At 59.8% G+C, this 26,243-nt stretch overlaps 1 protein-coding gene across 7 annotated transcripts in view; it reads right to left on the bottom strand.

The window, feature by feature from the left end:
- The window catches only part of NFIC (nuclear factor I C), a 66,563-nt gene that overhangs the window by 36,680 nt on the left and 3,640 nt on the right, over window positions 1–26,243 (bottom strand). For 4 of the 7 annotated variants that reach the window (XM_024134039.3, XM_024134035.3, XM_028500461.2 and 1 more), the window contains exons 1-2: window positions 20,074–20,187; window positions 9,856–10,387 (exon numbers count right to left, since the gene is read on the bottom strand). In XM_024134039.3, the coding sequence (XP_023989807.1) occupies window positions 9,856–10,387; window positions 20,074–20,103 (562 nt within the window). In that variant the 5' untranslated portion in view covers window positions 20,104–20,187. Of the gene's footprint in view, window positions 1–9,855; window positions 10,388–20,073; window positions 20,190–26,243 lie in introns of those variants that run through there. The other 3 variants (XM_024134040.3, XM_055081412.1, XM_055081417.1) reach the window with 2 other exon arrangements.

Genomic DNA, 26,243 nt, shown 5'->3' with positions numbered 1-26,243 from the left:
AGCCCAAGTCCCCTTCCTGCCCTCCCCTCCTCCCTCTATCCCCCTCCCTCACTCTGCTCCAACTGCTAGGGCCACCTGGCTGTTCCTCCAACACACCAGGTCCTGCCCCAGGGCCTTTGCATAGGCTGTGCCCTCTGCCTAAGGTGCCCTTCCCCACTTCTTCACACAACTGCTTCCTCTTCACCCTCAGGTCTCAGCTCAAATGTCAAGTCCTCAGACAGTCCCTCCCCAAATAGCCCACCACTCTCTATTCCTTGCCTTTCTTTATTTTTCTCAATAGCCCTTATCGCGAACTTGTTCTTTGTCCATCTCCCCCACCAGACTGTGAGCCCCGCAAGGCCTGGATTTTTGTCTGTCTTGTTCGCAGTACAGGGCTCGGCACACAGTAAGCGCTTAATAAATATTTATTGACTACCAAGAAGTTGTACTGGCTGAGTGTGTGCTCGATGCCATCTTAACCCTTCGCATGTCTGAATTCATTTCCCCCTCAGTAACCTAGAGAGGCAAGCATATTTTACAGATGGGGAAACCGAGGCCCAGAGAGGCTCGCCATTTGCCTGAGGTCACACAGCGAGCAGGTGGCGGGGCCAGCGCCCCCGTTACACCCCACTGCCTTCCTTCACTGACACCACCCCCCTTGCCCAGATGGGGAAACTAAGGCTCAGGGAGAGAAGGGACTAGCCGAGGGTCAGAAGCAGAGTGGGCTTTGTGCCTCCTGGGAAAGAACAGAGTGATGATAAACAACATCAACAGCAATAATAATAATGATGGCACTGATGAGTACAGAATCGGCCAGAGTTTATAAGGCTCCCCTCCGTGGGTTGGCACAGGGCCCTGGAGGGGAGACTCGGGAGACACCAGCCCCTTTAAGAGCTTCCCCCTCCCCAGCTGGGGCTGGCCCGGCCTCCCCTTATGTAAGCAGGCCAGCTGCCCTTGCATAACCTGGTTACATAAGGAAGCAGGGAACAGGCTTGTCCATCCGGCAGCAACCTGTCCCGGGCTGTCTGTGGGGCCGGCCTGGGGCACAGGAGCGCTGAGGCCGCCCAGAGTGGCTACCGGGTGCAGCCCCGTTCGAGGCCCTCTGGGTTGCCTCCTATCTGGGGGATGCCCTGAACTGCCAGCCACAGCATCCTCGGGGCGGGAGAAGTGAAAGGCTTCTAGCCTGAAAGTGGGCGGGGGCGGTTCCCATTGCTCTGAAGGGGAAACTGAGGCCCAGAGAAGGCCAGCAAGCAACCTGAAGCTTCACAGCCCCAAGTGGAGGGTGGAGGTGGCGGAGCTGGGTGAAATCTGGGCTGCGTAGCCTCAGCCAGAGCCTTACGGCTCAGCTCCTCCGTAAAATGGGGCTACATAATTGCACGATGGGCACAGCAGAGCGCCGACTGTGTACCAAACCTGGCCCAGATACTATTTCCATCTGCCCAACGACCCCCACGGGTGGGAACAAGGAGCTGCAGATACAGATGGAGAAACGGCGGCCAAGACAGAAGGAATTTGTCCCAGATGAAACCCAAGCCCCACCATGCACACACAGCCCCAGGGCCACCGTCTGATCACATGGGGCTGGGAGGTCCAGGTTCCGTGCTCCCCGGCATGTATGCACTTCAGTTCCTCCATCCTTGGGAGGCTGGGGGGGTGGGGCTTGGGAGCAAAGCGGCCCCCTCTTTTCCCCTCTCTCTGGGCGCTGGCTCTTTAAGACAGCAGGCTGCCGGAGCTCGTCCTGGGGTGACCCTAAGGGGAGGGTGTGGTCAGGAACAAGGGGCCCATTCAGCTGTTGCTGCCGCCTCCGGGCAGCCCACAGGGCAGCTCCCAAACCTTTTCCCACAACAGGGCCCCCATCCACCTTGCTGCCCCCAAGCACGCAGCCCCTGACTCAGCCAGTCTGGAAAAAGCCTCAGAAAAATGAAAATCGACCTCCTTCTCTTTCTGCAGGCATCTTTTCTGTAATGCTGTGCTCAGTCACCCGGGGTCTGAGGACAGGCTTACTCGACTCTGACCTGAACTTTCTGGATCCCTGCCTCAGAGAATTCTAGAACCTGCCCTGGATGTTCTAGAACCCAGCTTGAGAACATTCTAGAGTTTGTCCTTGGCCGTGTGAAAACCCAACGAGTGGAATTCTGGAAACTGTCGTCCATGGTCACGAATACACTTAAGGGCTTCTTGGATATCGACGAAACCGATACTTGATTGGATAATCGATGATTGATTTGGGAGTTTTAGAATCTGTGCTCACATTCTCAAGAACCCAACGTGGGAGATTTGAGATCTGCCTTGGAATTCTCTGGAACGCAGATGCTCTAGTGCTGACACGGCATCCACTGGCCATGTGTGGCATTGAGCGCCTGAAACGTGGCGGGTCCGAAACACACAGTGACTCTCAAAGACTTAGGACAAAAAAGAAGGTGAAACATCTCAATAATTTTTTCGTATTGATTATGTGTCGAAATGACAATATTTTGGATGTCCTGGGTTAAACAGAATAGGCTGTTAAAATTAATTTCCCCTGTAGGTTTATACCTTTAAGTGTGGATACCAGAAAAATTATCTGTATGGCTCGAGTTGTACTTCTACTGAATTGTGCTGCTCTGAACCCACCCGGGAGAATTCTAGAATTGTCAGATGGTAAAGATCCCAGCTCTGAAGCGTCTAGAACTCAGGCCTTAGAAATTCCAGAACTTGTCCCTTGGAGGATCTAGAGCAGACCTCAGCTCTGGCAATCTAGAGCACCACCAGCCACCCGTGCCCCCCCACCGCCGCCCACCGCCGGGCCTTGAAACCCCTTTCCCATTTGCAAGCCATTTACCCTGAAGTACCCGGGTCCCCCATCTTGGCACCCATCCAAGTCAGCCTGGGACAGAAGATGGGACAGAACGGACCAGAGGAAGGGCCCTTAGTGGGCCGCCCTGGGCAATGCCCCGCCCCTCTCTGGGCCTCAGTTTCCTGATCTGGACAAGACTTCCAGTGTTCCCACGTGCCCCCTTCCCTTGTCCCTCACCGACTCTGACCATCTGTGACTTCCTGCCCACACCCAGCTGGAGGGAGAGGGGCCGGCCTGGCAGCTGTCTGCGGAAGAGGGGGGCCCGGAGATGTCCCTAGCTGCCCTCAGCCTCCCCTTGGCTCTCTGGGCACAGGGCCAGGGTGGCAACTGCAGCCCCGCCACGCCGGGGTGGCCGCCACAGGTGCATCGAGATGCCTCCCGTTTTCTGAGGGCTCCGCACCTCTCGGGTCCTCAGGAGCCTCTGCGGCCCTGCCTTGGCAGGTGCAGGCGTGCAAGCTGGGCGCCCATGCAGGGGTGTCCGTGGGGGAGGGAGGACCTACTCAGGAAAGAACTCCAAATATTTCTGAGCACTCCTCGTGCTAAGAGGTTCCTTTCTCATAGATACGATCTTAACTCCAATCGCTGGACCCTCCCTATGCTCAATTTGCCGATGAAGAAACAGAAGCACAGAGATGGGCACTGACTTGCCTAAGGTTGCCCAGCTGGCCAGAGGGCAGAGCTGGGGCTAGAAACAAAGGAATGATGATGATAATAAAGGCGGTGATAATAATAACTAGGATTATATTACCATCACTGATTTTATTTTTATTATTTATCACTGCAATATCATAGACGAGTACTATTATTCATTATTATTATCGTGTTTTTTGAATTTTTAAATTGAAGTCTAGTTGATTTACAAATTATTATTATCAACAACAAATAATTTTTTAAATTGTGGTAAAATATCAGTAGCATAAACTTTACCATTTTAACCCTTTTTAAGTGTGCACTTCAGTGGCATTAAGTACATTCACAATGTCCAGCGACCAATCCCCACCCTCCATCTCCAGAACTTTCTCATCTTCCCAAACTGAAGCTCTGTCCCCAGGAAACCCTGACTCCCCGGCCCCTCCCCCAGCCCCTGGCCCCCACCATCTACTTCCTGTCTCTGTGGTTGTGACTCTCTGGGGACCTCCTGTGAGTGGAATTAAACAGTGTGTGTCCTTCTGTGTCTGGATTCTCTCACTGAGCGTCATGTTCTCCGGGTCCATCCATGGTGTAGCAGGTGTCAGAATCGCCTTCCTTTTTAAGGCACCAAATCATGTTTGAGCACTTACTGTGTGCCAGGCCCTGTCCTAGCACTCTTCATGCATTAACTCATTTAACCCTACCCAGCCCGGTGAAGCAGGCACCATCTGTATCATGCCCATTTCAGAGGGAAGGAAACTGAGGCCCAGAGCAGTGACGTCACCTGCCCAAGGTCACACAGCTCTCGAGCAGCGTGATTTGAACCCGGGCCATCTGGCTACAGATCGTGCCCCTACCTCTTCCGGACACTGGGCTCCCACCTGCTGGGTTAGCGGCTCCCTCAGCACCACTAACCAGGAGCCCAGAGGCCTCCTGCTGCTGCTATAAATACATCGTCAGCTGGTGTCTGGACCTCACCTCTGGGCAGCCACCTCCTCTGCACAGACAGACGGCTGGTCCACCTGGCTGCTCAGCCCCGGGGGAATCCAGGCTGCCACTCAGCCCCTCACCCCTCCGCCACCCAGACACCTGGAGAGGCGGCTTCCAGCGGGGAGGCCCATCCTGGGTCACAGGTGCCCCTGCTGGTTCACTAGATGCGCTGAGGTTCTTCCCCTTTGCCACCTGGGGCTGGGAAGAGGATCCGGGAAGGGAATGAGCGTTTATCCAGGGCCTCCTGTATGGTGTCCAGGGATCACTCCAATCATCAATGCGGTGGGCATAGTTCTTATTTTCTCCACTTTCCAGATGGGAAAACTAAGGCACAGAGGGGGGAATGCACCTCACACAGCCTGGAGCACGTGTGGACACAAACTGTATCCATTACACAAGCCAACGGGTGCCCTCACACGCCCTCCTGTCCACATCCGCCCTCTGTCTCCCCAGCACAGGGCCAGTGCTGGGATGAAGATTAACAGGGGTTGGAGGAGACGGCAGGACCCTCAGTCAGGGTCTGGCTTGTTTCTCTCTGTGGCCCCACAAGGCCCTACCTTCCTGGCCTCAGCTCTGCCCCAACGCCAGACCAGAGAGGGCAAGCCGGGAGCAGAGCTGAGACTGATCCAGGCCCCCTGGCTCCAGGCCCTTTCTCCTGCCATCCGAGCCCAGGGTGTGCTTTATGGAGACCCCAGCCCCCAGGCTTGGGCATGGTAGGCACTTCGGGAACGTTCACTGATGTTCATTCATTTGTTCACTGTGTATTCCGGGCCAGCTCTTTTCATGATCTGTACAACTAGGAAGGTGTGGGTTCCATCTGATAACCTCAAAAGCGGTTTTTAGGTTTTCTCCTTTAATGGTTTCAAGGAGTCAGGATCTGTGGGTTCTAATTTCGCCCTACCTCTTAGGAGCTGTGTGACCTTGGGCAAGTGGCTGACCATCTCTGGGACTGTTTCCTTATCTGAAACAGGGGAGGAGGTAATAGTCCTTCCTTCCCAGAGTGGTGGAGAGAATGAAACCAGATGTAGGATGGGCTCAGCACCGGGTACACGATATGTGTTTGCTGTTACTATTATCTCTGTTGTTATTATTGTTTCCCAGGTCCATCCAGGAGGCGACGGGGACCCCTGCCCCCAGTTCCTCCTGACCCCTCCCTGGGCACCCTGGGCAGCTCCTCTAGCAGCTGCGAGCTTCCCAAGCCAGCCCCTGCCCACAGCGCCCTTCCGGGAGGTTGGCACCGAACAAGGCGGGAACAGGAGGCGGGAACGGGAGGCCAGCCCACGGCAGCGTCAGCAGATGGGCACCATCTGGGCTGGCGGGGCTCGGGGAGGGCTGGCAGCTGCCGGAGCGGGCGGGCCTGGCAGCCCCTCCCCCTCCCGCCCTGGCACGGTGCCCGCCCGCGCCTCAGGTTTCTCAGGCCGCCAGAGGGGGCGGGGAGGCCTGACTGGGCTTCGGGGCTGGGCAGGCGGCTTCCCTCTCTGGGCCCTGCTTTCTCCAGACTCCTTCTCAAATGGGAGGCAGGAGAGAGGAGAGCCCGCTCACCTGCTCCCCGGCCTCCCCATTGCCAGGCACAGGGCCTCACCTCCCCCACTAGCACCTGTGCTCGGGGCCATTCCAGCCCCAGGGACTTTGCACTGACTGTGCCCCCCACTGCCCCACACACTCTCACTCAAATTCCTCTGCAGCTCCCTCACTTCTTTCAGGCCCTCCCTGGCCAGAGTGCCTGCCCCGCCATCCCTCTCCACACCCCTCCCTGTCATTAGGTTTTTATTAATTTAACTGAGAATTGTCAGGTTGCCCATGCCCTGCTTAACTGCACACATCCCTCCCCCTAAAAGGCACGCATTGAGCGGGCAGCTCCAATGTCCCAAGGTGGAGCTCAGGTCTCCCCCTCGTCATGGCCCCCCAGCTGTCCCCTAGCCCACCCCCAGGGCACACACGGAGTCCACCCCTGGAATCAGGCCCCTGTGTCCACAACGGTGCCAGGTGGATGCCTGGAGCAGCCAAATTCGGCCCCAGGCAGTGCCCTGGGCTCCGATCAGCCTGGCAGCCCCAGAGCCACTGGGACCTCCTCAGGGCTTGTGCCCAACCTTCTCTCCTCGAAAATAAACCCAAGGATGGAGGCCTGGGATTCTCCTTTGGGGTGCGGCTCCAGCAGTCCGCCTGACACCCCCTGGGAGAGATACGGACGGAAGCCGTGGGGGGAGCTGGACTTCGTCCCCTTGTCTTGGGACAGGGAAGGGCCGAGTGTGTCATGCGTCTGTGGGTCTCTCTGTGTCTCCCCGTGTCTCTGGGTGTCTCTCTCTGTCATTCCGTCGGCTCCAAGGCCCTGCTTCTGACGCTAGAGGTGGTACCTCCTTTCAGCCGAATGGCGGGTGCCTGTCCCACCATCCACCCTGTGACACCCTCCCCCAGAAGCCAGCCGAGGGCCATTTTCCCCACTCCCCATCAATCCCATGGCCTCCTAGCAGGGCTGATTTGAGCGGGCACCGCACTCTGGACTTGGCCTGGACCCCCTGCAGCCCTGGGACCCACAAGGTGAGAGGAGGGAGGTGACCAGTTGTCTCTGAGGTCAGATGACTACCTGGCTGAGAAGAGAGACATAACTCTGGCCCAGATGAAGACGGGGGTCCTGCGGTGGAAGCTGGGGAGCTGAAGCTCAGCAGGGGGGTTCTGGGGACCAGCCTCGGCCTGGGAACCCCGGATGAGGCCCTAGCTGGTAGGAGCCTAGAACACAGACCCAGCCCGGAGGTGGTCAAGCCACGTTGACTGGATATCCACATCCTACGCTGTGATTTACTTCCATCCCCTTCCGCCACCGAGCGCAGAAGGCTAGCAGGAGTGTCAGCAACAGAACCTGCCCATGTCCAAACCCTAACTCTGCCCTTTCCTAGCTGTGTGACCTTGGGCCGGGCAGTTATCTTCTTTGGCTTTTGGTTTCCTCATCTGTAAAATGGGTACAATGATCCCTGCCTTGCAGGGTTGCCACGAGAATGGAAAAGAATTGCTAAGTCCTCAGAAAAAATGCCTGACGGAGAGAAAGTGGAGCTGGGAGTTGGGGTTTTGAAGCATAAGTAGGAGTCTTCCAGACGGGAAAGGCATTCCAAGCAGAGGGAACAGCATGGGTAAAGGCATGGAGGCGGGAAATCATAATCCTAATGAGGATGATAACGTTGATAACAACAGTCCACAAAGCCCTAGCCCTGTGCCTGGTACCCGTGTTCATTGACCGCATGGGGGTTATTTGTTGACCGCTTACCATGAGAACACAACATTCCTACAGGCCAGCTATTTTTGAGAGTCCCATTTTAAAAACAAAGAAAGCAGGCACAGAGAGATTAAGTGACTTGTTTAGGATCACCCAGCCGTTAGGCAGGCAGCTGAGCTGGGCGTGGGTTCCTGGCCCAGCCCTCACGCCCGACCCTCACTCCCAGCCAGCTGAAGCTGGGTCAGCTGGGGCCTGTCTGAGCAGCAGTGGTCCCCTGGGATGATGGAGCCTGCACGGGAGGGCGCAGCAGCCTTGACCTTCCCCGGCCCTCACGTGAGGATGCTGACCAGACCGGCCAGCAAAGGCATGGCAGTCAGACACGAAGGTGTCTGGGGAGGCCCGGAGGCCTGGCCTGCCTGCTGAGCTAAGGGGGGAGGGGGCGATGGGGGAGGGGAGGCGCCTGGAGATTGTGCTGACGCTGGCAGAAAACTCGCTTCAAAATTTTATCAGCTCAGCGCGGAGGAGGAGGATGGATGTGGTGAGAGAGACCAGGACCTGCATGGTAATGGGCACTGCAGCCCCCAAGGCTGCCCCTGCCCACACCCCCAATCCCGCCCGCAGCAAACAGTCACCTTGTCTACCCCTCTGCCTCTGGCCCCCTGCGTTTAGTGCTAATTGGTGGGGGCGGGGGGAGGGGCAGATGGGGTCAAGGTCAAGGAATCAAGGTCAAGACCGGGAAACTCTGCCCCAGCTCTCCCTCCCACACACAGTGGAGACCAGGAGACCTCGTGGAATTCTCACAGCATCGCCAAGAGTTGGCATGGTTGTTACCCCCACTGTACAGAGGAGGAAACTGAGGCACAGGACAGGGACTGAGGCAAAGGCACACAGCCAGCACACCACGCGGCAGGGCTGCGTTCGGAATCTGGGCAGTCCAGCTCCGGAGTTCCCTCTCTTCTCACCACCCCTCCCCCAGCCTTCCTCCATCATTTCTGGTTGTGATCACATGGGCTCCCGTGGGGTCTACGGGGGCTTGGGGCTGGGTCTGCAACCCGAGCGCACCCACCTGACACGCTCAGGCAGCCCCGGGTTCGCACCCACGTGTGTACCAGCCTGGGTGGGCACGGTGGCGCCTGGGACACGTGCCTGTTAGGGTCTCCGGGCACACCTGATTCCATCCGCATGAAGACAGTCACAGCTGCCACCCGCCACGTGGCAGGCCAGAGTCCAACGCGCTACACACACACACACACACACACACACGATCTCGGCGAGTCTCCCCAGGCCCAATCCGGGTAAGGATGCTGATACCCTCCATCTGACAGCTCCACTGGCCACACCACCAGGAACAGCGGGGCAACAGACCCCACTGCCCTCCCAGCCAGGGCCTGCCCTTGGCCACCAAGACCTGCTGACAGTCAGCCTCCACGTCTCTGTCTAGGCGGCTGATCTCCTGGGATATCACCACACTCATCACTGCCCAGTCGTTCTGCAGAGCTCAGCTCAGTGGAGCCCCCTCCTCCGGGAAGCTGCCGTGGATTTCCCCATCTTTGCAAACCCTGCTAGTCTCCATGTGGGCCATCTGACCACAGAGCCAGCAAACACCCAGCTCGAAGGGCCAGAGTGGGGGCCGCTGGAGACCAGAGAGACTGGTGACCTAGCCAAAGTCACACAGCGCCCCAGCTTCCCACTGGGCCGAAATATGGGACCTGTCAGGTCTCTGGGGGAAGTCCGAGAGTCGATCAACCATCAGTCACAAAGTGCAACCCCAGCTCTCCTCCAGCTTTCCCAGGAGGGTTAAGATTGTCTCCCGGCGCGTCCATCACTGGCCTATCCTCACCCCTGTTGCCAACAGACCTCCTGGGACAGGGTCTCACCTCCTGAGACCTGCCACCCCCCTTGGACCCCTGACCCCCCAAGGTCAGGGCCTGCCTCTACCTTCAGAGCCCCAGGACGCACCTGCCCCCGACCCCAGACTCTCCCTGAACCGTACCGCTTCCCCTTGGCCCTTCACAGGGCTCAGATCCTCCCACTGCACCTGTCCCCGCCCTCGGACTTTAAGGCCCGCCTCCTGGCTGCTACCTTTGCGTGCGCCCACCTCCCCCGCTCGGGTAGACCGCTGGCGCGTGGGCCCGCCTCCCCCCCTCGACGACCTTCCAACGCACCCCCTTTCGGCCTCCAGGTCCGCGTGCACGCGCAAGCCCCGCCTCACCTCGCTCGCGCACGAAGTAGGCCAGGTAGAGGTCGAGCTCCTTGACCGCCACGCCGATGTGGTGCGGCTGCACGCAGAGCACCGGGTGGCCGCACTGCGCCGCCTTGACCAGGCGCTCGCCGTCGGTGCTCTCCAGCGGGATGCCCTTGAAGAGGATGACCATGACCAGGTCCAGCCGCCACACCTTGTCGGCCTGGCGCAGGCAGTCGATGCGGCGCATCTTGCCCTTCTGGTCGGGGTTGGAGAGCACGCAGCCCGGCGCCTTCTTGCCGGTGATGGCCAGCACGAAGTCCTCGCGGCACTCGGGCCGGATGTCCTTGCGCAGCTTGGCCAGCAGCCGCGACGCCCATTTCTGCTTGACCTCGGCCTTCTCGCCCAGCAGCTCGTCCTTCACCGCGCGCTCCTCGTCCTTCGACATCCGCTTCTCGTGCTTCTTGAAGTACTTGCGCTTCCGCGCCTGCAGGTTGAACCAGGTGTAGGCGAAGGCGCGGACGTGAGGCAACAGCGCCTCGATGAACGGGTGGAACTCATCCTGCGGGGCGGGAGAGACCAGAGGTCAGGAGGCGCTGGGGCCTGTGGACCCACTGACCCGCCCGGAAGAATGAGGCCCCAGGGGCCCCAGGCAGACCCGCTAGAAGGAGGGCCAGGCAGAGGTGTGCAGGGGGCTGCTGCAGATCCCTCCACGTCCTGGGGAAAAAAGTGGAGGCCAGTGGGGACCCAGCAGAGGTTCACTGGGTCGTTTGAGAACCCATTGCCCAGATGGGGAAACTGAGGCTTGGACCACGTGGGAGGCACGGGCGAAGGCAGCCGTTCACGGAGGACTGTCTTGAACCCCAGTGTACAGGCAGGACAAGCTGGGGGTCCCAGGTGGAGGCTGATGGGGACCCTTTGTACAGATGGGGAAAACTGAGGATGGTGGAATGCTGGTGGCACGGATCCATTCTCTGCCTTCTAGAACTGCGGTCAGCAAACTTTAAAAGTACCGTAAGGAACCAGATAGTGAGTATTTTCGTGTCTGTTTCAACTGCTCCACTCTGCACTGTAGTGCAAGACTGGCCACAGAGGAGACGTAAGGGATGGGCATGGCAGTGTTCCAATAAAACTTTATTTATAAAGACAGACGGTGGGCACTGGGCCCTGTGACTGTAGTTTGCAAACCACTGAACTAGAGTGTGAGCTCAAATGTCCAGAGCAGGGCTGAGCACACACTGGATGCTCACGATTCCAGGAGCAACCAGGCTCAGAGGGTCACTTGGGGCTTGTCTGTCAGACCTACTGCTCAGCAGAGGAAGCTGACACCAGACAGGGGTCCAAGGGCTGCCTCAGCCGGCTCTTGGCAGTGATGATAAAAATGAGGACAAGACGTCATTCCTATAACCCAGATGTACAGACAGGACTGGCTGAGGCCCACAGGCCAAGATGGGCCACCTGGATGTCAGGGGCTGATGGAAGTGGGGGGGGGGCGGTTCCTGCATAGAGGGCGTGGTTCCTGCATAGACCCATTACAGGGGCGGGGAAAGCTGAGGCCCAAGGAGGCAAGAGAACAGAATGCACCAGAGAAAGGGGAGCTCAGCCATGGAGGTTTAGAGCTGGAGAGAGAGGCCCCTGGGGGCCAGTTCACCCTACCCTGTCCCCCACAGACCTATTCCACAGATGGAAGAAACGAGGCCTGGGAGGCTCAGCGCAGGCCAAGATGGGCCACCTGGTTGGCAGGGGCTGATGGAAGTGGGGGGGGGGGCGGTTCCTGCATAGAGGGCGTGGTTCCTGCATAGACCCATTACAGGGGCGGGGAAAGCTGAGGCCCAAGGAGGCAAGAGAACAGAATGCACCAGAGAAAGGGGAGCTCAGCCATGGAGGTTTAGAGCTGGAGAGAGAGGCCCCTGGGGGCCAGTTCACCCTACCCTGTCCCCCACAGACCTATTCCACAGATGGAAGAAACGAGGCCTGGGAGGCTCAGCGACCTGGCCAGAGCTGTGACTTCAACATCCCCCCCTCTGCCTGAGTGGTGCTGCTGGGTGGCCACAACACCCATTTTATGGATGAAGGAACAGACCCAAGAGGGGACCCAATCATGAGGGGCAGAGCTGAGACAGGAACCCACACCCATCTGACTTCCCCACGAAAACAACGGCAGCCCCCATCGGGCCCCCTCAGAGAATAACGTGGGGCCATGGGAGGCCCCCGTCCCCTTCTACAGGGGTGGGAGGGAGCTGTCTCATTCTCACCATTTTTCAGCAAGGGAAACTGAGTCTGCATAACATCCAGGACCTGGTTTCTCAGCCTCAAGGGATGAGAAATTCAAGGAGAAAGGAAGACAGAGAAGAGAAACTTCGGTCCCCCCTCCCCGCTCTTGCCTGGGGGCTGTGCTGGGCTTCTTGAATGGGAGTGATGTCTTTTCCTAGCATGTGAATCTCATTATCCGCCCAGCTCTCAAAAGCCTGCGTTATGCTATTATTATTATTATTATTATTGACGTTGTTGTTGCTGTAAAGATTATACTGGTTGCTTACAATCTCCCAGGGGCAGGAAAAGGCCCGAGGCTCCACTACGCCTTCTGTGATGGAGAAACTAAGCTCAGAGAGGGGCAGAGACCTGGCCAAGGTCCTGGAGGGTCTCAGAGTCGGCATAAGGACAAGAACCCAGGACCCCATCGGCCCCTTTCTCAGAGCAGCCTGCTCTCTGTGAGGCCGCGGTCTCTCGGGGAGACAGGGAAACCGCTCCTCTGGGCCACGAATTGGTTTTTCTAAAGGGATGCGGCCAGGCTTGCTCCCACCTCCTGGCCTGGATGCACACGGTACCGCCCGCCCAGCTCCCCTCTCTGCCCTGAGCTCCATTTCCCCTGGGCCACCTCTGGCCATGGGGTGCTGGGGCTGGGGGATGACCTCAGATCTCCCCTATTACTGAGGCTCTGAAAATAGCCTCCTGCCCTCGCGGGGTGGGGCGGAACGGGGCCCCATTTGTGCCAGCCCAGCTCCCCCATGCCAACGGCCCCCAACGTGTGAGTCACCGTAACAGCTGTGGTTCAGACCGGACCTCGGGGCCCTTTTCCGCCGCCCCCCCATCCCGTTCCCACCCCAGCTGACCTGCTGAGGCAGAGGGAGGATAGAGGGGGCCAGTCCCCTGACAGGTCCTATCCAACCTCAGAGGTGCTTTTTCTGTGTCACCATGTCACTTGACATGCCAGCCCCAGGGGTGGGGAGCGATTCACCCAGGGTCACACAGCCGGTCAGCAGAGCCGGGACCAGAGCCCAGGTCGTCTGGCCAGAGAAGCTGGGGTGGGAAATTGATGGAGGGGCAGGACACTGTCCCCTGTGGAGGGGACGCCAGGGTGGCAGGAGGCCTGGGCAATGGCTGTGGCTGCCACCCGAGGCCTGGAGCTTATTGGGGCGGTAATAAGAGGTAGCTGGGAAGGGGCAGCTGGAGTGTCAGCCAGCAGGCCTTCCTGAACGGGGTGCCATCTCTTCCTAGCATATGAACCCCATTATCTGCCCGGCTCTCAAAAGCCTGCATTACGCTATTATTATTATTGATGTTGTTGTTACGATTATTTTGGGCCCAGACTGTTCCTCCCCTTGAACCTCTTTGTCTCTGAGCCGCCTCCCCGTTTTCCGAGCTCCTCTCCTCTTCTGGCTCCTCCCCTCTCCAAGCCCCCGTGCCCCTGCCTTATCCCTACCCTCTCCTCCCCGGGCCCTCTCTGGGGAAAGATGCCAGGGAGGCGGGCAGGGGCGGGAGCCCACGTCACTGGTGACCCCAGCTGGTCCTGGAGGAAGACAAACAGCCTGTAACTGGGTCATGGACCTGCTGCCCTAGCCTTCCACATCCTCCTGGGGAGGTCAACCCAGGTGAGAGGCAGGCCTGTCACTCTCTTTGTCCCATAAGACCTGTGACAACCAATGCCTCTTCCCCAGACACTTCCCAATGCCCTCACTGGCTGACAGGGCAAGGGAGACAGCCAGGGCAAGCTAGATGCCAAGAATCCTCCTGAACTCCTAGGCATCCCTCAAGGCCCTCTCTCCAGTGTTCCTTCCTTCAGGCAGCCTTTCCTGCTCTCCTCAGGGTTCTCCCAGACCCAGCCTGGACCACGCAACTTGGGGTCTCCGAGTCCAGCTCAGTTGCTCTCCCCCAACCCTGAGGCCCAGGGCTGAGGCCCTCGCTGCCAGGCAGACTTGTTGAGGGAATGAGCTTGGGTGACAACAGCCTCCATTTTCACCTTCTGTATGATCCAGGGAACAAATCACTGTTCCACCTTGGGCCTGTTTCTCATTCTGTACAAAGGGCAGAAAAGGACATTGCACCCTTTTGGGGGTTGGTTGGGGGGCTTATCCACTGCCCTGGTAATCAGAGCTGCAAGGTGAGGGGAGGCAGCAGGACCAGGCCTTTCCCAGAAACCCCACTTGGCCAAGGCAAGTTAGATGCCAAGAATCCTCCTGAACTCCTACACATCCCTCAAAACCCTGTCTTCAGTGTTCTTTCCTTCAGGCAGCCTTTCCTGCTCTCCCTGCTGGGACTTCCTGGCCAAAGAGGACAGCAGCAGCTGGGAGGTAGACACCTGGGTCCAAGCCCCTGCTGGGCGCTATGGACTGGTCAACTGCACACTGGATTGTGCCCCACTCTGGGCCTCCCTGTAGCCCTCCCATCCTGACAGTCCAGGGCAGCAAACCAGGACGTGAAACTCCAATTCCCAAAAACAGTTTTCCACGAAGGATTCTCTCTCCTTCATTCACTCAGTGATTCAACAAACATTACTGAGAATCTCTTATCCATCCCTAAGCTTTTATCCCAAACCCCATGCACCCTTCAAAGCCCTGGTTCCAATGTCCCCTCCTCCAGGTTAAGTGTCAAACAGCAGAGCTCATATTCGAACACAGGCCCATCTGGTGCCAGAGTAAGTGTTCCTAACCTAGAGTGGTTCCTCCCCTCAAGCTCAGAGCATCGTAGCTTATGAACAGCTCTTATCCAATGAGGGAGAGATTCATTTGGTTGTTCAACAAACATTTACTGAGTATGTACTTTGTGTCAGCTCCATGCATGATGCTGGGGACCCAGCAGTGTCCTCGGCTCGGCCCTCACCCAGATCCTGACGTGGGCAGGGATGGATATTAAACAAGCTAATAAACATGGAATAAAATGCCAGGTTGAACAAAATGCTCTGGAGAAATTTAAAGGAGTTTGAGGAGGGGGCCGGGGGGTGTTATTTTTCAGCTAGGGGAGGGTCAGCGAGGGTCTCTCATAGGAGAGGACACTTGAACAAAGACCTAAAAGATGACACTCCACGGTAGGAGCTTTGCAGGTGGAGATCACAGTACATGCAAAGGTCCTGAGGCAGGGCCAAGCCTGATGTTTGGGGAGAACAGCGAGGAGGCCGGTGAGGCTGGAGCAGAGTGAACAATAGGGAAAGGGGAGGTGGTGAGGGCAGGAAGGTAAGGACCCCTGGGAAGACTTTGGGTAAACTAAGTCCAGGGAGTAGAAAGTCCCCGCCAAAGTGACGAGTGAGTCTGAGCCCTGGGTCTCCTGACTTCCCTCTCTGTGCCGTGGTGTCCTGGGTGGATGCTGGGGGCTGAGCCAGAAGGCCACGGTGTGGGGGAGACAGACAGGGAGCGAGGCGGAGCATGTACTGAACCGTCAACTCTACGAAATGGGAACAATTGTTGTGCCCACTGCCCAGAGGGAGAGACTGAGGCGCTGAGCACTGAAGCCACCGGGCCAAAGTCACGCAGCCAGGAAGGAGCCGAGCTGGGACTTGGACCTGGGTGCCTCCTGACTCTCTGGCCCCACTTGCCAGCTCCCTGAGTACTGGGTCTGGCCCCAGCCTCGGGACTTCCCAGCAACGCCCGTTCTGCACCCCACTTGCTCTCTCTGAATCCCGTGTGGCCCGCTTCCCCGCTCAGCCCTGGGTCACGTGCCAAAGCGGCAGCACGGTCCTGACAGCCCCTCACCTACACTGTAGCCCCTCGAGGGCATGGCTTTGATCTGTTTCATCTACTGCTGCGTCCTCAGCATCCAGATCAGCAAAGGAGCAATCTCATCCTTTGCCTGTTACCTATGCACACACCCCGAAGGAACAAAGGATGCTGGTACCCACGTGGGTCTGGCCAAACTCAGGGAGACCCTGGACAGGGCTGGGCGGGAGGGGAGGAAAGACCAAGAGAAAAACCCTGGCTGGGGGGTCAGGGCTCAAGGTTTGGGGGAGTCACCACTGTCCCTGTCACCCAGCCCAAGCCGAGCGGATAGCGAGAGGAGGAAAGGAGGGCAAGTTGGAAAATGCCTATGGGATGTTTAATACAGTTATTACTTTAGAGACAACCACAATCACAGCCAAGCTTATTTGGCACCTACTGTATGACAGGCCCTGTGCTAAGGGTGAAACATCTGAAGAAGGGCTAGGCCACCTGCCCAGAGACACACAGCCACCTGGGCGAGATCTGCATGCAGATCCAAGGCCGCCCTGGGTCTCTGCCCAGTGACCCGTCGGGGCACGTACGTGTGCACGTCTGCATGCTCACACGTGTGGGAGCGTGGGCTGCAGGCACTATGTGCCGAGGGTCTACACACGCCCAGGTGAGGAGGCAGTGCACGCGCGTGCGGGTCGCTGTGAACACGTGCTTTCGTGGGGCAGGAGGTCCCAGGACATTCGGCGTGTCCCATCCATTTGGTGTGAGGGAGGTAGGAGGTTCAGGCAGAGAAAGAGACATTGGAGAGAGAGAGAGAAAGAAGAGAGATATTGGAAGGAAGGGAGGGAGGGAGGGAGGGAGAGGGAGAGAGGGGGAGGGAGGGAGGGAGCGAGAGAGAGAGAGAGAGAGAGAGAGAGAGAGAGAGAGAGAGAGAGGGAGGGAGAGAGGGAGGGAGGGAGAGAGGGAGGGAGAGAACGCTGACTCGGCCAGAATCCCAGCGTCGTGATTTACAAGGCGCCGGACCCTGGCGCGCCGAGGCACCTCGGCCGCAGAGAAAAGATGGGGGAGAGACACAGACACGGAGAGAGACAGAAAGAGGGAGAGAGACGTGGGGCGAGCTTGTGCGTACAGGAGCCAATCAGAGGCCATCAGACCACGGGTCGGGGGGCCACAGGGAGCACCCACCTGCCCAGCCTGGCCAAACAGCCAGGTGGGCAGTGGCCCCGAACCCCCAGCCCCACCAGCCATGCTGTGCCACCCCGGGCAGGCCCTAGCCCTCTCTGGTCTTGGCACCTGTCCCAGCCCCGAGGTGCTGGGGGACCCTCAACCCCAGCAGAACCTCCCAAAACCCACCCCAGGCTGGCCCCTCGTGCCTTCCCCCCCAAACCCGCAACAGACACCTGGCCCAAAGGAGGTGCTTAATGAAGATCTATTATATTCAATCAAGCCAAAGTCGGGGACCCTCTCGCAGCCTCAGTCTCCCCACTGGAGAAATGGGGTAAAAAGAGTGCTGCCCAGCAAGGCAACGAGGTGAAGGAATGAAGGAAAGAATGAATGAATGAGGAAGGGGGCCCTGGCGGCCTCACTGCCGTGGCTGCAGCCCAGGCCCAGCCTGCGGCCCCGGGGAATCCTGGGCACTGCAGCCAAGAGGGATTTGGCCCCAAACCCGGAATAACTAACGTGGCGGTGGAGGCGGGTGGGAGGGAGGCCCAGAGCGGGGCAAGCGCGGGAGGCCGGCCTTCCCGCCGGCAGGATTTATGGAAGTAACGGCTGCTGCACACAGTTCCTCTTCAGAGTAAAAGTGAAAAGCACTTGAGTCACCACTGAAACAGGGACGGGGCTCCCAGAATCCTCCAGGGCCACCCGGGCCACAGCTGCCACCCCCTCGGTGGGCAGGACCCCGGGGGCACAGGGTGGGCTGGCACGGGGGCAGCCCACCGCCCCCCCACCCCGGCTTCACACGCCCCGAGCCGGTCTCGGCTCAGGATCCGGGTCGGATCAGCTAAAAGGGAGCTATTTTAGGATGGGCTCAGGTTGTAAAATTAGTCAAGGGGGGAGACGGAGGCCCAGAGATGGAGAGACAGGGGGAGACAGAGATGGAGAGGGAGCGAGACAGGGAGAGGGAGAGACGCAGACAGAGAGAAATGGGTAGGGCGCGATGAGGTAGCCAGGAGTGGGGGTCCTGCATGGGTAGTCTGGGTCCTTCCGGGTTCCCCAGCTGGAGACCGCAGACCAGGCTGGGCCTGCAAGCAGCTGCGAGGATTACACTGAGGGGGTCCTGGGAGGGGGAACCTGGGTTCCCCTCCAGGGTGGGGGCACCCATGGGAGAAAAAGCAGAGGAGGGGGAGCCCCCTGCGCTTGGGCCACCCCATCCCCATCCTAGCCTGGGAGCTCCCTGGTCCTCTCTCTGCCTGTCTCTGTCTCCTGGTCGCCCTGTCCCTTGCACACAGCAACCTCAGGTATTTTTTATTGTCACGTTTCCACCAAGAGCCCGCCTGGCTGATCCTTGCCCTGCGCCCCAGGGAAAGCCAGGCCCGGAGAGCGCAACACCAGCTCTGGTTCTCACTGCCACCCACTCTGGGCAACGTGGACGGAGGCCTGTCTCCCAGGAGTCCTGATGGGGGAATTCCAGGGCCCAGTGACAATAGGCTGCCGTCCAACCTCCTCTCCTGGAATAGCCTCCCTGGGCTCAGCCCCCTTGGGCGGCTCTGGGAGCCAGCAGGAGGAAAGGGTGGAGGAGGCGGGGGCACCCCCGGGGCCACCCAGGCCACCCCCTGAGCCCAGAGACTGGGAGGCCCAAGGTCACCGGGCAACCCTGACTAGGACCCTCGTGGTTCTCGGGGAGCTTCGGGCGACAAGAGGCAGAGGGGGGCCAGTGATGACTGCGTCGGGGGACCCCCAAAGTTGCTCTGGAGGGGAAGGAAGGTCTGGAGAGGGGTAGGGACGTGCCCAAGGTCACCCCGGGGACGATGGGTAGGACAGGCCCTGAGACCCCCTAAGCACCGGCCCTCACATTCCCCCATGGGGAGCCAGAAACTGGAGGAGCTGGAGGGGGCGGGTGAGAGGGAGCCTGCCCCGAGTGAGGGGCACCCTAGGATCATGAATGGGGGGACCCCCATTGGAGACTGGCATCCACGTGCTCTCTGTACAGTGGTCCTCAGGACACTCAGACACCCGCTTGACTCCCACCTCCCTGTGCCCCGCACTGTACAGCTTGGAGGCCACACTGCCCCTCTCGGGAACCTGCCTTAGCTCCGTGTCACTTCAGGGGAAACTGAGGCCGGGACCCCGATGGCCTGAGGACACACAAGGACCCGGGGTGGGGGCAGAGCTGAAGGGTGGAACCAATAGACCTGGGAGGGTGCCCCCCTCCCTGCCATGGAGCTGGGGGAGGGAAGGGGTCCCCCAGGGGCAACCCGGGACAGGGGCAGCCGCCCCCTTCCCACACATCCCCTGGGTCATTGCACAAGGGCCGAGCCCCGGGCAGTCTGGGAGCTCGGCCAGGGGTGAGAGGCAGCGGGCGGGGGCAGGGGCAGGTGCCGGGCTGGCGAGGGCGTCCGCAGCGCCGCAGTGCCCGGGCCAGACCCCGGAACGCCAGGCCTCCCGGCTCCTCCCGGCGGCGGCGGCTCAATAACTCACAATCGATGCGGCGAAAATATTGGGATGGGGTTGAGGGACGGGGGGAGGGGGGTGGAGAGGGAGACCGAGCCGGGACGTCGGGGCCCCCCTCCCCCCACCGCTGGCGCCTCCAACTTTGCGGGCCCCCCTCCCCCTCCGCGCACACGTGGGCCAATAATGGGGGGAAAGGCTGCCCAGGGCCGGGGTGGCGGCGCACAAGCTTGCGGGGGGGTGGGATCCGGGGAACGCATCAGAGGGGTCCTCGTCTCAAGAGTCCCCGGGCGTCCAGGGTCCAACCAGGACTCCCTCGATTCCTCCTAGGAGCAGGCCTGGGTCCAGGCCGGGGGTTCGCGCAGAGCCCCACCTTTGGCCTTCTCCCGGGCGCCCCCCGACCTTCCTGGCTGGGGTGGGGGAGCGCGTCCTGCGTCCGGGGAGGGCGAGGCTGGAGGGCGAGCCAGGGGGAGAGGTCGTGGGGGGCGGGGCGGGAGTCCCCGGTGAGGGTCCCGGGTGGGAGGGAGGTGTCCCCGGCCCAGCCCAACCCCCTACCGGACCCCGGCCGGCAGCGGGGGCATCCCGGCCGCGGCGGCGGGAGGGACGCGCGCCTTTTTCGTCCCGCCTCCTCGGGCTTCCAAACTCCGGGACCGGGCTGCGGGGGACGCGGGGCCGGGGCGCCGTGGGGCGCGGGCCGGGGGCCGGGCGGGGGGCGTACCTGGGTCAGGCAGAGCGGGGACGAATACATCCCGGGCGCGGCGGGAGGCGCAGGGCCGGCCGGAGCGGGCGCGCTGAACTTACTGAGTCATTTTTCCAACCCCCCCCCCCGCGGCCGCGGCCGGCGCGCTCCTCGCCGCCTCCTCCCTCGGTCTCCCTCCCTCCTCCCTCCCGCGCTCTCCCTCCCTCCTGCGCCCGACTCCCTCTCTCTATCTCCCTCTCTCTGTCTCTCTCTCCTCCTTTCCTGTCCCCCCCCCACCTCCTCCTCTGTCTCTGTCTCTCTCTGTGTCTCTGTCTCTCCTCCCTCTGGCAACCTCCTCTCTCCCTCCCCCAATTTCTCTCCCCTCCCACCCCGAACCTCCCACTTCTCAACATCCAACTTTCAAAGAAACGAGGGAAAAAAGAGCGCGAGCGAGGAACGAAAGCCGCTCCCCCTCTCCATGCCTCCTGAACCCCCATCGTTGCTGATTATTACGAATTTCCAGCCGCCCTGGGCCGGGCCACCGGACCGGGGACCCACGGGCCCGCGCACACCCCGGCCACAGCGGGTCCCCCTGGACCGCCAGCCCGAGTCGAGTGGGCAGGGGGTGGGCTGCTGCAGGACATCTGGGGGCCATAGGTGGATTCTGAAGACCCCCCCCGCAACCCGCCCCGAGCGAGCCGGGAAGTTGGAGAGAGGAGCGGGGTGGGGGTGGGGGGGTTGGGAAAGAACGAAGAAGTGACGTGTGCAGAGGCCCGGCGCGAGCGCGCCTCTTTCCCCTTAAAGATGTACAACCCGGGGTGTTTGGCGGGAGAAGGGGTCCCACGGCATCCTCTCCCCCTGCTCCTCCCGAGAGCCAGACAGGGGCTGCAGTTCCCAGGCAGAGGAGCTTGGCTATAACTGCCCTTCCGTGGCCAGAAGGGCCTCAACCAACAGGGGAGCCTCCAGAAATCTGCTCTCTCCTCCTCAGCCAGCATCAAAGGGGAACTGGGAGTTGGGGGGGCTTCGGCCTCCCCCATATGTCGCCCCCGTACCCCAGGAGGAAGATGTCCGGGCAGTACCTCAGGCTGGCCAGATAAAACCTCACAGCCTCTTCCCGGGTGTCTGGTAATTCCTACTGACCCCTGCATGTGCCCATTTCACGGATCCAGAAACTGAGGCATGCGGAGTGGCTTGGAGCCCAGCTACCTGGCCCCAGGGCCCACACTCTGCAAGCTTGGTTGTTCTCCCTCTGGAATAGATGGGCACAGACCTGCCGCTGATGAACTAGCCTCCCCCCTCCCCCAGTTCACTCAGAGAATTCTCCCAGGCTCGCTCAGAGGCCTCGGCTACCTCGCAGACCAGGATGCTCCCCCATTGGTGTCCTCCCCTGTGAAGTGGACGAACAGTGCCCACCCCATGGGGTTGATCAGCATAAGAATACTGGCACTTAGCAGCGCCTTGACCTTCCGTCAAATATGCACAGAGACATTCTTAGAAAGCTTGGCCATTTTGCCCCGTGTGTCCCGAGTACAAATGATAACCTCTCGCCAACTTCGGGCAGCTGCCCCATGCCCAGGGGCATGGAAGACGCCAGCAACTCTGTTATTCTCCCGTGTTACCGGGGAGGAAACCGATGCCCGAGGAACGGATGCTACTGACCTGGGGCCCTGGAGCCGGACCAGAAGTGCGCAGGATTCATACAGGACACATATGCCCTCCGTACTGCCAGCTCCCCCTGCACGTGGGTGACGGTCATTCAAATAGCACCTCACCAATGGTTTTTTAAAAAAAACCCACTGTGCAGCCATGGGGGGCGTTTAAACCCCAGAAAGAAAGGGAGAGGCAGGTGTCTAGGAATCCAAATGCCGACGTAACATAAAGCAATATTTTATTATTTAAAAAAACGCCATGAACACCTGGAGGGCGGAATCCCCAATTCACAGACATTTCCAAGTTCAAGTTGGCTTCAGAGCATTATCCCAGGTGGCAGTGACCCCCAGACTGCCCCCCACGCCCGCCCCACGGGCAGCCTTCCCAAGGCAGTTTAGGTTACTCTGGAAGGCACGGTTTGGAGACCACAGACTCTCTCTCTTTCTCTCTCTCTCTCTCTCTGGACCTCAGTTTCCACATCTGTAAAATGGCAACAATAGACGCATCTCGCATTTTGGAAGTCTGGGCGGATGGGAATCCTTAAGATAACGTGTGGGAAGACTGTGTTAATATATTAGTGGTGGCAGGTGCCAGTTCACAAACATCAGTGAAGAGTTACATATATATATATATATCATCCAGTTCAGCAGGAGCGGCCCCTACAATGTACACAGTAGGTCCAAATCAGGCCAGTTGCAGTGCAGGGTTGCAGCCTGGGTCTATGTCTTCTCCATCCAGGAGCTAAAACTCCCTGTGCCTCAGCTTCCTGCTCTGTGAAATGGGACGATAATAGTTTCTAGCCCTCCGGGTTGTTGTGGGTAAACCAGCCAGTGTTTGGACCGCACCTAGTGTCTTCTAAACAAAGCAATTGCTGGATTGGACCTGTGTGTATAACATCCCAGAAAGGGGCCGCATGATTTAGCTCCTGGCACTTTGGCGCACAGTTTAGCTCATTTTAGTTTAAAAATGCACTCTCCCCCTCACTCAACTCTTAGGCTCAGATACGGACTGTATCTGTGACTGTCCCAGATGCGGACGCATGAGGGTGTTGACTGTCACCCTATAACACTAATGCCAACAATTTGGAGCCAGCCACCATGTCCATCTGTGGGGACCAGTTCAGCAATGCCACCCGGGGGCACAGGCTGGAATACTATGGAGCTCCACAGAAGAACAAGGGACCCCCCATATGGAGATGCCTCCAAGAAACGCGCAGGGGAAAGCATGCTGCAGCGCAGGGCTCCTCCCCCCTCAGCATTTTGGACCATCCCTGGTGGGGCCGTCCTGGGCACTGTGGGGTGGAGCAGCATCGATGGCCCCCACCCCCTGGATGCCAGGAGCCCCCCAGTGCGACAACCACAGGTGTCCCCGGACATCACTCAGTATCCCCTGGGACAGAACCACCCCAGTTAAGAACCCTTGCTGTAGACTCAGCAAGTAGACTCAAGATCTCATTTGGGATTTTTAAAAAAAGAATATACATATATCCTTTATAAGAATATATGTGTATCCTTTATAAGAATGTGTATCTGTTACATGTGGAGTTGCTCAGACAAAGCTGGATGAAACAGGGCTTTTCTGGAGTAGGGGGTCCCAGCGGGGTGGGGGTGATGAGGAAGGTTTGATTTTTTACTCTGGGTACTTTGGCATCCTCTTTAGATGTTCATGAGTCGCTCATGTTATTAAAAAGCAAACTTAAAACATGTGAGTGGAATTCACAGCAGCATTTTCAAAAGTGAGAGCAGCTCAGGGAGGGATGATCAAAGCCTGAGACCACCAGGGAACTCCACAGCGGCCGTACCCAGCGAACAGAGGACACAGCCGGGGGCCAGGACCTGTGAATGCACGGCTGACATTGCCACCCCTCCTGCAACCTTGTGGGGCATCCTGTGTGTTCCCATTTTACAGATGAGAAATTGAGCCTCCAGAAGGGGATGTTAAGGTCCTCAGCCTTGAGAAGTAACGGGGTATGACATATGGGCTGGTACAGGCACAACATGCCACGAAGGGGCACAAAGACACACAGAAACACACCACACGGAGACACGCAGATTCTCACACGTCACACAGACTCCAGCAGATACAGACACCCAGACCCGAGGGGACACACACAGACTCATGCAGACTCACACAGAGACACACAGACCCACACGAGGTCATGCACAGCTCAAACACAACACACGTGCAACCAGCCACAATAACGCACACACGCCAGAACACAAGCATACACTTACAAGCACACGAACCCATGGACAGAACCCCTCCCACTATTTATACACTGGCACACACACACACACGATACACACACACGGTGACACACAGCACCCGCATTCCTGCTTTCTTTCATGGTTGTCCTCCCCCCAAATGCGCCCACAGCCGGGGTCTTTGCTCTCCAGATCCTGCAGGGGCCTGGCTCGGACGTGGAGGTGGGGGGAGGGCGCGATGGGCTTGGCTCCTCCCCCTCCCACAAACGCAGGTGCCTGTTTACGAGTGTGTCTGCGTGCCTCTGTGTGTGGCTGTGTGTGCACCTGTGTGGGGCCAGAATTCTGTACACGTGTGGCTGTGAACAGAAAGCTGTAAGAGCGTGTCAAGAGCGTGGGCTGCTGACTGTGCACCAGGTGACAGGTGGGGATGGAGGCCAGTGTGGTGGAGGGCAGCGCCCAGGCGTGAGGTGGGGGAGCGCTGCGTCTGAGCACTGGTAGTGGGTGTAGGGCAGGGTGAGCACGGAGAACGGAGGGGCGCGAGGATGGGTGATCTTACCTGAGCTGGGATCCCTGAGTGCTGCGTATGGATGCATACCTGTGTCAGCGTGGGACCCCTTCTCTCCTCTTCCCAAACAGCCCCCCAAAAGGGAATGCAGGTTGAAAGTTGAAAGCGGAGACTCCCACCTGGCCTTGAGGCTTTTATATTTAGAAAATTAGATAAAGCGCCCTGGGGTGGGGATGGGGGCGCGACGGGGATTCCCCTGGAGGGGAGAAAACAACCCTGTGTGTCCGCCCGCCCGGTCTGGCCCGGTCCCGGGCAAGCGCTGGGAGGTAGGGCTGGGGGCGCGTCTCCCTGCCCATCCGGGCGAGGGGGTCTCCTTGGCCACCCCCCCTGGTCCAGACCTAACCCACGCGCTTCGGTAACCACCCATCCCTCGAGACCTCCTCTGGGGGGGAGGGGGGACCCCCCCGCCGCCCCGCCCCCCTCTGGGCCACGCGCACGCGCAGCCCCTGGCGGGAGACATCGGCGCCGAGTGATCGCGTCCCGGCGCCACCTCGCGCCCGAACCTCAAGCTGGGACCACCTGGGGCCGTGCAGATAGGGAAACCCGAGGCAGGGGTAATTGGAGCGGACGGGGTAGGGAGTGAGAGGAGAGGACAGAGCTTTGGCGAGGTGGAGGAAGCACCCGTTCCCCATCCGGCAGCCCGGGTTACAGGAAAAAAGGAAATGGGCGGGGGGGGGGGGCAGAGTGTAGACCCATCCCCAGGAATAGTCACTCAGCGCGTCAAACGCACACAGCGACACCCAACTGTCCCCTGAGACGCAGCCACGCGACACAGTTCCCCACTCACTGGCAACCCCCTAACCTCCACACACTCATACGTGGACACCCCCATGGTCATCCAGGGACATCACGTCCCCCGGGACATCCAACTCAGCCACACAGCTTTACAACATCGCCCCACGGGGACCCGTGGCACAGTCGCCCAGTTACCCTAACACACAAACACACACACTGTCCCATAGCCGCACAATGCTCTAACAACACGCAACACAACACGCACACAGCCACGTGGATGTGCAGACACACAGATACATAAAGGAGAGGACCACACGCCCGGGGACCCACGGACCCACGGACCCACGGACTGGCATGGGACCACCTAGCTGCACAGACCCGCGAATGCACCCCCGGATTCCCGTGCTGACTCTTTTGAGAGCACAGGGGCCCCCAAACGCACCCCTCGAGTGAAGATGCCACTGACACCGGCGGACCGGACACCGGAACCCTCAAGTGCAGCTACCGGCGCTCGCGGGCCTGGGGCGCGCCCGGCCTAGACCCAGTGACCCCTCCCGGCTGGGACCGCGGCGGGGCTGGGGTCGGCCGGGGGCGGGGCTCAGGCGGCGCTAGGGCCTGCCGGGTGGCTGCCCCTGCGCGGCGCCGAGAGCGGCCGCCCGCCCGGCTCCAAGTTCAAGGCGCCCGGCGGCGGCCGCTGCGCGCTCTCCGCCCCTCTCCGCAGCGGCCATTTTCCGCTAGCTGGCGCGCCGCGCTCGCCCGGGCCGGGGCAGCCCGCGGGGGCCGCCGCGACCCCCACCCCGCACGGCCCCGTCGAGCGCCCCCTCCCTGGGCCCGGCTTCCCAGCCGGCTGCGCGCTTGGGGGTCTTGCGCCCGGAGCCGCGCCCTCCCGCCTACCTTCTCCCGCCGGGCCAGGGAGGGGGCGGAGGCCTGGCCTGGGGGGGACCCTCTCCCGGGAGCCCCGCCCTCCCCTCCAACTCCATGGTGCCCGCGAGGGGCCCCCCACTTGGGGTCCCCCGCTGCGCCCCGCGCGCCAGCTCCGCCCCCCGCCGCGGGGG

The sequence above is a fragment of the Physeter macrocephalus genome, chromosome 2, assembly GCF_002837175.3.
Source record: "Physeter macrocephalus isolate SW-GA chromosome 2, ASM283717v5, whole genome shotgun sequence".
Taxonomy (NCBI): Eukaryota; Metazoa; Chordata; class Mammalia; order Artiodactyla; family Physeteridae; genus Physeter; species Physeter macrocephalus.
Note: the sequence above shows the minus strand (reverse complement) of the source record. Positions and strands in the feature narration are given on the sequence as shown.